Source organism: Tupaia chinensis, unplaced genomic scaffold (assembly GCF_000334495.1).
Source record: "Tupaia chinensis unplaced genomic scaffold, TupChi_1.0 Scaffold000161_1, whole genome shotgun sequence".
Taxonomy (NCBI): Eukaryota; Metazoa; Chordata; class Mammalia; order Scandentia; family Tupaiidae; genus Tupaia; species Tupaia belangeri.
The window spans coordinates 4,163,595-4,177,848 of NW_006159632.1; the positions used below are offsets into that span (position 1 = coordinate 4,163,595).

Here is a 14,254-nt window from a genome sequence, read left to right on the forward strand (position 1 = left end):
AAGTGTGTGACATAGAACAACGTCACAGACAAAACTGCATCTAAAGGATTCCAATCCTGCCTGGCCTCACGGCCCATAACCCATCTGCACTACATGGCTGCTTTTGCTTCCGTCAGACTATTACTCTGCAGCTAGCCACACACAAGCATCTTCAGAAAGTATGCAGAAAATACATACTATGAAAATAACTATGTATGCATGGATTTCACCTTTTTTGGCACCAAAATTATATCACTATAATTCCATTTTTCCATGAACTTTCTGAGAACCCCATGCTTTGTCCTTTTAAAAAAGTTTCTTAAAATCTAGGGGAATCTGGGAACCAGCAGTTAGCGTAATGGCTATGTCGCTGGACTCCCATGTAGTCGACCCCGGTTCGTGTCCCGGACCCGGTGGCTTAAAACTCACGCTGGGCGCGTGTGCGTGCGTGCCCAAGATCCCGAGAGGAGAATGGAGGAGAAGGGATTGCGGCGTGACCATCCCCCCTGGGGGGTGATTTCTCGCTTTCTGTCTCTATGTCTCTCTCTGTCTGTCTGGCGAGCGCACGCGCCCTACAGGGAAAATCTCTCAAAAAAAAAAAAAAATCTAGGGGAATCTGAGACCAGCAGGTGACATAGTGGTTAAGGTGCCGGACACTCACATGACTGGTCATAGTTCAAGTCCTAGACCGGACCACCCAGTAGCTTGAAAATCACACTGGGTGCATGTACATGCATGCCCAAAATCCCAGGAGGAGAATGAAGGAGCAGGAAGTGTAGCATGGCCTTTCCCCTGGGGAGTGATTTCTCACTTCCCCCCTCACTGTCTCTCTCTCTTTCTCTGTCTGCCTCTGTTGAGTGCATGTGCCCTATATCAAAAATATTTTGGGGAACCAGCAGTTAGCGTAATGGCTATGTCGCTGGACTCCCACGTAGTCGACCACGGTTCGTGTCCCGGACCCGGTGGCTTAAAACTCACGCCGGGCGCATGTGCGTGCATGCCCAAGATCCCTAGAGGAGAATGGAGGAGAAGGGATTGTGGCGTGACCATCCCCCCTGGGGGGTGATTTCTCGCTTTCTGTCTCTATGTCTCTCTCTGTCTGTCTGGCGAGCACACGCGCCCTACAGTGAAAATCTCTCCAAAAAATATATATATATATTTTTTAAAAATCTAGGGGAATCTTAGAATGAGATTAAGATTTTAATAATCTGCTGAAAAATTATATTCTTTTGTGGAAAAAACTAACTCTTGGTAGGTTCTAGTGGTATCACAGGATACCTAAGACTGGATAATTTATAAAGAGGTTTATTGAGCTCACGGTTCTGGAGGCTGCAAAGGATGAGCGGCCACATTTTGATCAAGGGCCTTGGATGCATCGCACCATGAGGGATGGGTCACATGACAGGAGCAGGTGTCAGAGCCACTGAGGGCAATGTAAAAGAGGAAGAGCATGAGGCACACACTGACTGGTGCAACCCGCTCATGAGAACCAATGTCTTCCCACAAAAGCCAACCAGTCTCTTGTGAAAGACAAGAGTCCTTTGTGGTGACAGACCACATTCACACTGCGGCGCCATCCATACCCACAGAGTTAAAGTGTGCAGTTTCATAGTGCAGCCCTGAGCCCCTGCTTTACAGGCATCCTCTGATATGTTTTCCCCAGAGGTAATTAATAACAACAATAATAAAAGCACTTTTTCATGTGTTAAAAATCTGCTCATGATCTATTCACCTGCTGGCATGGTGACTAAGATGCTGGATGACCACGGTTTGAGTCTTGGACCTGGCATCTTGAAAATCATGCTGGGCATGTATGCGTGCGTGCCCAAGATCCTAAGAGGAGAATGGAGGAGAAGGGATTGTGGCGTGGTGATCCCCCCCAGGGGTGATTTCTCACTTTTCTTGACAGATGTGGGTAGACTTTGGAGAGAAGTTGCACTCATGGATTGTAGAGTAAAGAAACAAACAGGCCTGGCCTCAGCGGTGCAGTGAGAATGTGCAGAACTGCAGTGCTGGAAGCCACGTGGCCAGCCCAGGTCCAGCTCTCCAGCCCAGGCCAACTGAAATCCACTGTGGAACAGCATCGCAGTATGACCTGACCCTGTTGAGGGTGTTCTATTCTCATTCTCTCTCTCTCTCTCTCTCTCTCTCTCTCTCTCAGAAGAAATAAATAAATTTTAAAACAATTAAAACCTCCCTACAATATGCTATGTACTGCCTTTCATTAGAAATGTCAAACTCAATACTTATTAGGCAGTCCGAATAAGAATCTGAACTTTCAGTCGAACGAGTGGGGTTTCTGACCTCAAGCAAAATGTACTAGCATCAACTCACTCCAACTTCACTACCTTAAATGGCCCTTACCTGCCTCCCACTCCCCTTGACTCATGAAAGGCAAATGAGTTTCAGGTAGGCACTGTCAGCCATGAAAACCAAAATCTTCACTTGGTGTTTGCACTGAGACTCCCTCTGTATAGTTCACTGGGCCCCTCTGTAGATTCCCGGCAGTCCTCCGGGCCACAGACCCTACCTCGGACCACACCAGATTTGGGGGCTATGTCTGAAATATCTTTTACTTGGCAGCTGGTGTAGAGTAGGGAAATTCATTAACATGCTAACGATGTCCTATTTAAAATTCTAGCCTGATTATTCTGTGATTAAATCTCTCCCCTTGACATCTCCTTCCTTTATACCTGAGTTACAGTGTGAAATCAACAATATTAATAAAGTACAATACAGGTTACCAACTTGCACACAAGGGATGAGAAACCAGTTATGTAAATCTCGGCGTTTTTTCTGAAAAGCAGATGTAGCCAACTAAAAAGAGTCAAGAATCTCTTTCATCCCACCCTCTCCCAAAAAAAAAAAAAAAAAAAAAAAAAAAAAAAAAAAAGGAAATCCATAATAATTAAAGGTTTATAGTTAATTTCCACAAGTATTCAGGGGTTGGAAGATAGATTTAGCTTTTCATTCTATTTTACTGCACTTAAAACCATTCAAATACTGCTGAGTCCCCCGAGCAGACAGGAGTTCAGCACGCCGGTTCTGGTCTCTTCCAGCAGCCACATGGAGGTGGCCCAGCCGGCGGCTCCCCGAGGAGCACTGGCCCTTGCACCTCGAGAGCTGGGGTGCTTCCGGCCCTTCCCTGTCATCGCGCTGCTCTGTGCACGGCATCTTGGTCAGGATCTCCGGCCCAGACAGCCCAAGCGCCTTCCATGAAAGACGGCCAGACTGATCACTGTTCTCATCAAACTGGAAAAAAAAAAAAGGCAGCACCAGATTCGCGGTGCACATCGTGTTCCAAAAAGAAGGAAGGACTAAGGCCTCATTTCTGCCTCCGGCCCCAGGGAGCAAACACGGGCTACAGCCTCCTCCCGGTTTGCAAGGCCCCAGGCCGGGACCCACGCCAGAGAGGGCACGTGAGGCAGTGCTCTGGACTCGCGGTCTAGCTGGAGACACGGAGCTGAGGACATCTCAAGTGACCAGCGAAGGAAGTAGACCTCAGATGAGTTTCAAGAGAGGCAGTTTGCATCCGTGAGCACTCACTGCGTGAGAGGGACCCCTAGTTATTCCCTGAGATGCCACGTCTTCCCTTCTTTTTTTTTAATAATTCAGTGAATTTTAGTTATATCAAAATGATATTCTAGCCCACCCAAACATGTATCTACTTTTTCTTCCATCAAGAACTCAATTCCCTTCTTTACAAAATGGTTAAATTTGAAGACCAAGTTAATAGCCACCATATTTAAAGTTAAACGCAAGGTTGCACACAATGAAAGCATGATTTGAAATTCACATTGGCATTCATATTTCTACATTTCCCTCTGTGTATCCTAAATAAGCTTCCTGACCCATAAGTCTTCCCTTTTGCTGTAGAAACAGAACCGCAAGCTTTAGCAGGCAGGTGGTGGCCCAGGGTAAGGACAGTGCCCAGATCCCTTGCAATAGGCTGTCACAGGTCAGCTCGGAGATGGGCAGCAGAGGGGTGTGCCAATTCCCAGAGGCCCTGGCAAAGGTACAGGGGTCTCTCTTCCCTCTCTGTTCTCTCAGCCTGGATGTGACAGACACACGGCTGCAGCCATCTTAAACTGAACATCACTTCTTGAAGGGTGCAGAACTAAACAGAAGACAAGCAGGCTTAGCCCCAGCTTCACGCTGCAAGGCGCTGCTGCTTGGAGGCTGAGGCCGTATAGGAGGCCCAGGTTCAGCTCCCAGCCCAAACTAAACAGGCAGGGGTGCTGGCTGTAGCCAACGGGGAGGTGAAACGGGGATCCCCACATGGCAAGACCTGTCAACAATACATCTCTCTTGGCCAGCCTCATGGCACAGTGGTAAGGCCCTGTGTTTTGGACCAGATCTCATGCGGGCCACCATGGTTCAAATCCCAGCTCTGGCAGCCTGAAAAATACCCTGAGTGCCTGTGGGTGTGCGCCCCGAATCAATCCTAACCGGAAGGAGGAGGGGAGTGAGATAGCTGTGGCTGGCCTGCTCCATCGTGGGTACTCTCCTTCTAGCTCTTACGAGCACACACACCCTTTGGCAATAAATACATAAATAATCTCTTTTCCTCTCTGTCACGCATAAATAAGTAAACAAACACACATTTTAAAAAGACAGGGTTGTTTGTCCATCCCGGAATTGCCCGCTTTCCCTCTTTGCTGCGTTCTGCAACCATGGTCAGAAATCAATCTTTTTTTGAGGAACTGTGCATATTGCTCATTTCTTAGTCTTATTTTTTAATGTTTTAAAAATCCTAGTCCGTACAGGCATACACACTTCATATTATCCACAGGGCTCGCTCCACGTTTCAACTCAAAGTCTGAACTCTCAGAACCCCAAGACAGCTGCACGAGAGCTCTGGCCTGGTTGTCTTACACCTCAATAGATAAAAGCATCGATTTACTCAGAATTCACTTTTACCTATTTGTTGCCCACACTCTCACCAACTCCAGATGACTAATCTGGTTCACCCAAAGCCAAGGCACCTCAGGCTGGGTAGAAATGAGCCTCAGCCCCACACAGAAAGAGCGGCCGACCCAGCAAATCCGAGCGTGAAACCCTTCATAAAGAGAGCCTTCACTACAGTAATGCGCTGTCTGCAATTTAGAATCATCCGTGGTAACAACCTCTCATCCCATTTGTTTATGTTTTATTCATCATTTTGAAAATACTTGGTGAAGTGACAATGATGAGATTCAAAAAACACTGCACAGCCCTTTTTTAAAGAGGTATTAATGGTTTCCAAGAGCTCAACTATTCAAAGGAAAATATTGCTGGACTAAATTCGCTCAAATTTGTTCTTTTCTTCTTTATTCTTAGACATAATGTATTCCCCGCTTTGTGCCAAATAGTACACGGTGGTAACAGGAGAACTCTTACATTTTCACTGCTGTACGTTAAAAGAAAACGATAGTAAAGATGCAACACTCCTCCCGCGTGACATCGTGAGCCACAGCGGCAGGCCTTGGGTGGGCGGGCTGTCACTCCTCAACACGTGATCACCATTATTATTTATGCTCAGATGGGAATACTTGATAAGCCAAGGTCTGACCTCTAAAAGCAAAAGGACAAAAAGATAAGCCGCGAGCCGCTGAGCCAGCCTGGCGGTGCTCACTGCACGGAGCCCACCGTCCACACCACGCGATCTGCTTGTGGCCTCACGCTAGTCCTCGTTTACTGGTCAAGAAACATGTCCCAGTATCTCACACATCTTAAATCTAACTTGGCTTCTAATGATCATTCTGCACATTAGGAACTCAACCATCAGACATGTTGCACTTTTTTAAGAGGTTTTTGCCTTAGGTCACATGTGCTCAAGAGATCATCCCCTGGGGGGATGGCCATGCCACAATCCTTGGTCCTCCCAGGATCTTGGGCACGTACACTCATGCACCAGCGTGAGTTTCAAGCTACCGGGTCCAGGACTTGAACTGCCATTGACCATATAGGAGACCAGTGATATAATTGCTACAGTCTGCTGGCCCTGAGCTTTTACTCTGTCAGTTCGGGCAGAGACTCTCCACCAGGGTGCAGCCCCAGGTGCCCTCCTCTGCCCCGACAGCTGGGATAGGGAGGAACACGAGGACACATCAAGCTCTCCAGCAAGCAGAGCCTCCACTGAGGCTGCACTGGCATCTTCGACATCGTTCTTCGGGGGACGAGCTCTCAGGAGCGCACACACAGAAGAGCTGCCATGTGGGCTTTTCTCAGGGGCACCTGCTTTAGCTGTGCTTGTGCAGACCCGAAGGCAGAGCCAAGGGACAAAAGGAAGCTAACTGTCAGACAGAGACTGCCCCAACCTGTGCCCAGGACAGACGGCGCTAATAATCACAAGGCCATCAACAATTCCAGGGATGAGAAGGGAAACAAAAACAGAAGATGTCATATGTTAATAGCAAAACAAAAGCTGACAAGAAATTCCATTCTGACTGCCAAGGCTCCTGCCAAAAATGTCCCCCAGGAAAAGAACCATGTGCCCCTCGATGCCCTTGAAAATGACGCTCACAGAAAGCCATGTGACCCGGGAAGGATCGCAAACAGCCCACCAGTGGCAGCGTGGGCCACTCACCATAGGCAGCTTCCTGGCGCTCCAGCTCCCTCGTCAGTCTGCCGCACTCTTCGTTAACGCTCCCCAGCTTGTGGACGGTCCTGGAACTCAGCGCCAGCAGCGTGCCGAGGAGACCTTCCAGCGCTTCTCTCTCTGATGCCAAGGATCGCATCTCCTCTGCGAGGTCCTTAGCTGTGCGGAAATGGTTTCCTGCAGCACACAGCAGAAGGGGGAGAGGGAAAGAAGCTTTACAGCTCCAGCCTGCATGGAAGACGTCGCGGCAGGTGCAATTCACGGTGTGGGCGAAGGGACTGAACGTGGCAGTGAGGGACAGCTTCCTTAGCAGTCCTCCGAAGAGGAGCCTGGAAAATGCTGTCCCCCGGAAAGGCCCCCCCCGCCAGTCTCTTTATCACCTTATTTTTGTTAAGTCTGTACTGGGGTCCTATTGGCTAAACTTATGAAACACGATGATACAAAAACATGCCCGGGAAGCCATAACGTATCACTCCATGCAATTCGCAAAGCTCAAGGAGGGGGTGTAGAATTAGTCTGGTGAAAGGGGCTGGGGCTTGAAGTCAGAATACACCTCAACTGAAATTCTAGTCCCCCATTACTCAAAATGCAAGACCCGGAGCAAGAAAACGAGCAGATCTGAGACAAAGCTTTTGTAATATATGACAGCTATAAGACAAAATCACAGGTGGCTGCAAGAATAAACCAGACATTCAGTAATGCACTGGACAAAATAGCTGATATACAGGAAGTGGCAAGGTTGCAGGATTAATACCCAAAAATCAAGTTATGTATAAATATTTTTAAAAAGCAATTAGAACATGATTTTCAAAAAATATAATTTATGAGACATTTAAAAACTCAAAATACTTAGGGATAAATTTAAAGAGGTGCAAGAGGTCTACAATTAAAACTATGTTTTAAACTGCCAAGAAAAATTAAAGACTTAAATAATTAGAAAATATATACGTATGTCAAAAAACTCAATATTGCTAAGATTTCAATTTTCCTGAAATTGATTTATTGGCTTAACACAACTCCAATCAAAACTTCATGAGGCTCTTTTGTGGAAAGTTACAAGCTTATTTTAAAGCGCAAAAAAAAAAAAAAAGAAAAGAAAAGAAAAAGCCTAGAGAAACAGTCCCAATTTCAAGAGTCAAGCTAAAGCCGTTACAAAGTGAAATGTCATGGAGCCAGCACACGGACAGACAGACCGACAGGACACGATGGACAACCCAGGAGCATGCCCACGCTCTTGTGCCCCATTGATTCTCAGCCAAAGTGCCAAAGCGAATCAACAGGGAAAAGTCTTTGCAACCCTGGTGCTGGAACAGCGAGCGATCTACGTGGGGACAGCGTCCGCCCGGACCATCCAGGCAGACCTACCGCACACACTGCGGAAGAGAGGCATCCGGCCCCAAGTAGGAGTCGGAGCAGTAAGCCTGCCAGAGGAAATGTGGAGGGTATCTCACTGACCTCAGAACAGACCAAAACTTAGGGAGTACCCAGAAAGTACCATGAAAGAAAAAAAATGGATAAATTAACTTAATCAAATTTAAAACTTCTGTTCATCAAAAGACGCTATTCAGAAAATGAGTAGCGAGTCAGACTGGGGGAAAGTATTTGCTCCACCTATATCTGACAAAGGACTCGAACCCTCCGGCTCCATGGTGAAACTGCAGATGGGTCAGACAGTGCCCAGCACTAACACAGCGCTCCACGATGCTGAAGCCACACAAGCCGGTCCCCGGTTTGCGTCCAGGTCTCCCTCCCGCACGCATGCCCAGGATCCGGGTTGGCTGAGGCGGGGGTGGGCCATGGCCCAAAGACGCTGTTGGGGCACCTCTCTCTCTCTCTCTCTCTTTCTCACTGTCTCTGTCTCTTTCTGTCTCTTTCTCTCTCTCTGAAGAAATAAATACACTTTTTAAAAAGTTTTTAAAAAATACAAATGACACCACTGAGAAATGAGCACGTGACTTAACAGACACTTGACGAGGGACACACTAGGGGACAGTAGCATGTGGAAGGGCCTGACATCACTAGTCACCAGGAAAACACAAATTAGAACCCCAGGCCTCCACTGCACACCCCTGCTGAGGGCTCGGACGAGCTAAGCCGAGAGTGTCGGCACCACAAGGATGTGGAGCACCTGGGACTCTCACCTGGGAGGCGGCACACCCCGCTGTCTTCCCACAGAGGAAACGTTCAGACCCAGCCGTGATGGCATGTGGTGGCACACTGCATGGCACTGAGCCAATGGGACGCCCCCATGTGGACTCTGGGTCGACCCAAATACACCAGATGCACCCGCGCGAGCCCACGATTCCGGATGGCTGGGAGGCTGGGGTAGGAGCAGCATGGCGAGAGCCTGTCAAAGGCCCTTGTGCTTGCGTGTGCGTGTGTGTGTGCATGTGTGTGTGTGTGTGTGTGCATGTGCGTGTGTGTGCGTCTGTCTCAAAATTCATGATTAGTTTTAAAATTAAACACACACCTACCCTTGGATCCAACTCTTCTACTTCTAGGTACTTACACAGAAAAAAAGCATGTAATCAAAAATACTTGTTCTTGGGACCAGCAGTTAGCGTAATGGCTATGTTGCTGGACTCCCACGTAGTCAACCGCGGTTCGCGTCCCAGACCCGGTGGCTTAAAACTCACGCCGTGTGCGTGCATGCCCAAGATCTCGAGAGGAGAATGGAAGAGAAGGGATTGGAGTGTGGCCATCTCCCCTGGGGGGTGATTTCTCGCTTTCTGTCTCTATGTCTCTCTCTGTCTGTCTGGCGAGCACATGCGCCCTATAGAGAAAACCTAAAAAAAAAAAAAAAAAAAAAAAAAAAACTTGTTCTTGGGACCAGCAGTTAACGTAATGGCTATGGGCTATGTCGCTGGACTCCCACATAGCCGACCGTGGTTCAAGTCCAGGACCTGGTAGCTTAAACTCACGCCGGGCACGTGTGCGTGTGTGCCCAAGATCCTGAGAGGAGAATGGAGGAGAAGGGATTGCAGCATGGCCATTCTCCCTGGGGAGTGATTTCTCGCTCTCTGTCTCTCTGTCTCTTTCTGTCTTTCCAGTGAGTGCACGTGCCCTATAGCAAAAACCTCTCAAAAAAAAAAAAAATCTTGTTCTTCAGCCAGCAGGTGGTGTGGTAGCTGAGGTGCTGGATCCCACATGGCCACTTTGATGGTTCAAGTACCAGACCTGGGACTTGAAAAATGTGCTGGACACATGTGATCTCGCCGGGGTGAAGGACACGTGCCCCCTCTCTGCTGGGTGTGGTAACACAGGTGTCAGAGTTCATGGAACTGTATGCGTAAGACATGTGCTTCACGAAATGCAAATCACTCCTCAGCCAGAAAAGAAAACAAGAAAACACTAGATTGATAATGAGCATTAACGAGGGCATCATAAATCGCAATTCTTGTTGCCAGAGTCCCCGCTACGAGCTGACTGTACCCATGTTCACAGTAATAGCTCCTCTCCCTGGGACCTCGCCACCGCCTGGGGTAGGTCACATCCACCTTGATGATTCTAAGAGGCACTTTCCCTTTCTTCTTAATTCTAACATCTCTGAGACAGGAATGAGCCTTAGATCGCTCACTCCCACCAGAGTCAGGATGCTGGTGTCCCAATGCGACTGTTCTTGGCAGCCTCAGTGACCGGCGGCCGCTCCCTGCTGTTTCCGACCATTTCAGGACCACTGAGCCTCAGCTAGTGCCTGGGACCATCCTGTCCCTGCAGATTCGTAAGCCAAGAAAGCCTCAACTTTAACACTTGAAGAATGGTGTCAGCAGCTTGGCAGAAAATCCTACAGAAAACAGCAGTTTATTCTCGAGGGGAAGTGCGTCGCCAGGCACTTCGGCGGCACAGGGTGAAGGTGTGTGGGGCCTCAGGCCTTGACGACTGTGAGTCAAAGTGCGTTTCAGAAGACTCAAACTCTGAACATGCAGACAGTTTAGGAAAACCATAACCAATTATTTTCCTTTTTTAAGGAGTGGTTTGTGACTGTTTTAAAGCCTAAATACATCTAGAAGAGCTATTTCAATAAGTACGAGATAAAGTTCTAAGCCACAGAAGGTCTGGTTTCAGGACAGCAATTTGTTTCTTTGTGCTGTCCCTCTCGGAAAGACACATCGTTATCTCTGCTGTTCCCGTGAGAAAACCCAAGTTCACGTCTCGCTGAAGGTCACTGGGCAGCAGCCCCAGGGCAAGATCCCCCTCAGACAACCCGGAGTCCTGCTGTCGACCACAAAGCCGTGCTGCCAGCTCTCTGATTATTATTTATGGGCAGATGCCAACCTGTCCAGGGCGTGTCTCGGAGTGAGAGTTAACAAGAAGTGGGGCGGCAGCAACTGCACACCCAGAGACAGCATGTGGAAGGCACCGCATTGCCTCCTGGGAACAGCTCGAGGAGGAGACTCTGGAAACCAAGGGGCGGCCAGGCAGGTGTGCTGGAAGTGCATGCTCTGGGCGCCGTAATCCACGTTATAAAAGACGGGAGAGCGACGGTTCATTAGCGCCTGGGCCCCCTCCTCGGGCCTGAGAAAGCCTGGGAAAAGGCCAGCGGTAGGGTGAACGTTCTACATGGGCGGCATGACCGTGAGGCCAGAGAGGCTGTGACACCAAATCCGAGCCACGAGGAACTGCTACCCCGCCCTCAGGGAACATGCATAAGCATTTGACCTCGGATCCATGCCCAGGTCAGTCTGGCCTGATGCAGCCCTCCCTGCCAGACCGTATGTAAAACAGACCCCCGACCCACACCTCAGCACCCGCCCGGAAACCAACCCCCATCGACAAAAGACAGCCCAGGAGGCCCACCTGCTCTGGGTCCAACCTATAGGAGCCAGGCTGCTCTCTCCAGAGACCCACAGGCTATGCCACGGCCTGGGGGACTGTGGGCCCCGAGCTACCAGGACGAGGACACGGATGGCAGCTCCCCGACTGTCTGTGCCCTACTTACGACCAAGCACAGTGTCCAATACGCCCCCACCAAGCCCAGGGGGCCACTGCTAGCCCCTGCCTCTGGCCTCCCACAGCAGCAGCAGCCCCACCACCTGAAGCGCCCCCTTTCCACCGTCGGGCTCCTGCAGTCCTCCACCTGCCTCTTTCTCTCTCTGACAAACAAACATGCACTATGGCGGTGGGGGGAAATTGTAATATTTTAAAATGAGTTGGATGACCCAGCTGCCACAGCACAAGCCACAGCGCTGTCATGAGGAGGGGACCACGGGCGAGGCAGGCCTGGGTTCAGACGTGGGCCCCGCCCGAGCAGGTCAGAGCAGAGAGTGGGGTGCACGCAGATCCTGGCTATCAGCAAGGCAGAGGCAAACGACCGGAGGCGAGACTCTGTTTAAAACGCCTCTCTCCCCACTGTCACTCTGCCACTCTGCCTGTCACCATACCCTGTCATAATGAAATAAAACAATGAAGAATAAAGCCCAGCGCAGCACCGAGGGTCTGTCTGCACTCACCCACCAGGAAGGAACTGGGCGAACAGGCAGCCCGCCCCTCGCTGGCGCAGAGGTCTGGCCTTCACAGAACATAGGCATGGTGGTTAAAGGCACTGGATTCTCACATGGCCAACTGTGGTTCAAGTCCTGGATCGGGTGGCTTGCTCTCTCACTGACTGTCTCTCTCTCTTTCTCTCTCTCTCTCTCTCTCTCTCTCTCTCTCTCTCTGTTTGGTTAAATTAAATAATAATAAGAAGAAGAAATGGAATTAAATAAGTAAATTTAAAAAAATAAAAAGACCTGCAAATCTTTCAAGGTTCCCACAGGCAGGCTGACCCCCAGGGGCTCCAGGCAGGGCAGGGTGGGGCTGGATACCAGCTCTTTAACCTCCCCAGAGGATTTCAGTGCGCAGAGAGCAGACTCTTTGGAGGGCACGTGGATTCGGAGTGCCTATGACATGTGTGAACGACAGCAGGACGATCGGAGGGAGGGCGCTGCCAAGCCGGACCAGAGAAGAAATAGCAAAGCCCCACCTCGCCGGTTACCGGGATCCCAGCCAGAGGCTCATTAAGCGCGGAGCTGCCTCTGGCATCTGAACCGGCTCAGTGCCCTGCCTGTAATGCTCTTTTAAAAGTTTCTTCACAGCTTTTATGACCTGCTTAGCACTGGCCTTCATCTTGTGCCAGAACGCAGGGCCACGTTTGTCTAGCTTCCATATTCCCAGGTCCAGATGACTAGGAAGGGGAGCTGGAGGCCCACCAACCACGGGGACGCTGTGGACTGCGGTGTGCAGGCGGGTCCACCCCGGGCATTGTACACCAGGAAGCTCCTCACCCAGAGGGGCGGATGACAAAGGCCTGGGATTCGAACCCGAGTTCCCCCCGGAGTCAGGACAGTGACAAAAACCCTGATACAAGGAAAGTATGGAAATAATGAATGCTAGAAAAGGGCGACCCACCAGTAAGAGCCCATTTTTAAAACTAGCTGCTTTCATTGACTGTCTCCTGAGCGCTGGGCACCGCGCATGGCTCGGGGAAGGCAGCAACCGAGGGGGCGTTCCACAGGCAGATGATGGGGCCAGGTCTGCACAGGGCAAGCCTGGGCCCCCGGTGCCGGCGGCGACAGTTGGAGCCAGGCCTCGGAGAGCCAGCTTCACCTGGCTACTGGGAACTGACTGCACAGCAGCCCATTCCACGTGAAGACTGCAATGCCAGTGGGTCTGAGAGCACCGAAGGGGTAGGGCCATTCCGGGCCCCGAGGGCGCCACCTATGGCACCACCGCTCTCCAGGGGACAGCTACGGCCTCCTTGGAGGTTTTCCACACGCCTCTTCTCTTCCCCCTTCATTGCCAGCGTCCTGAGGAAGCCCTTGTCCAGCCCCAGACACACCAGCTCCATCCCGCCATGAGCAGCACAGCCAGATCGGCCGTCCGAGAGCCTGGCCTCGGTCCTGGCCCCGGTCCTGGCCCAGCCTGCTGGCAGAGCTGTAATGACTTCCTGAAGCCTTGCCCTCAGCCACGGCCCAGAGCCCTGCATGCCCTGGTCTCAGCCTGCTTGCTGAGCCCATCTCCACCACGGTACTGGTCCCACATGCGGGTCAGTCGGGACTGCTCTTCCTCCCCAGAACACAGCGTGGTCAAGGAGCTTCCCAGCTGAATACAGACATGACCGCTGGGTGGGGTGGGACAGCAGCCGAGCAGTAAGTCAGGACACGCCGCAGGGGCCAAACCACACGGAGGGCTCCGGGTACACATCTGCAGACCTCTGAGTACGCCAGGCACACGCAGGCCCGTGAGACGGCGTGGGTCACGGTGTCAGGGCCTTGCTGGGGGACTGTCTCTTCCTTTCTCTCTCTCCCTCTCTCATGGAAGAAATGAACAGACTTTAAATACAAAGCAAACAAAAAGTGCCCACGGGCTTCTTGTCACCGCCAGTGATGAAATGCAGCAGAAGAGAGATGAATTAAAGAACACATCACTCAATAAGGCACTAGGACCTGCTGGGTTTGAAAATAAAACTATTTCTGATTCTCAGCCTCTGAAAATGACAAACAACGCTCAAATAAAGAAAGCAGTCGGGCCACAGATCAGATCCAGGATGAGCCTTCAACTCCACGACCATGGATTATGGAAATGTTCGGACAGACAGAAGGCCCACTATCCTCATGACGTCCCTTAAGGCCCTCCCCATTCAACAGGGCTTCCAAGACTCTCCATGGTGTTGCCCCAAGCCTCAACACAGGGAGCCCAGGGTAGAGAGGGATTCCT

General features: G+C 50.5%; 1 protein-coding gene across 4 annotated transcripts in view; it reads right to left on the bottom strand.

Moving 5' to 3' along the window:
• Window positions 1-14,254, bottom strand: part of DISC1 (DISC1 scaffold protein) — a 311,563-nt gene that overhangs the window by 136,276 nt on the left and 161,033 nt on the right. For all 4 annotated transcript variants that reach the window (XM_027770847.1, XM_027770846.1, XM_027770849.1 and 1 more), the window contains exon 9: window positions 6,548-6,736. In XM_027770847.1, coding sequence (XP_027626648.1) covers window positions 6,548-6,736 — 189 coding nt within the window. The remainder of the gene's footprint in view (window positions 1-6,547; window positions 6,737-14,254) is intronic.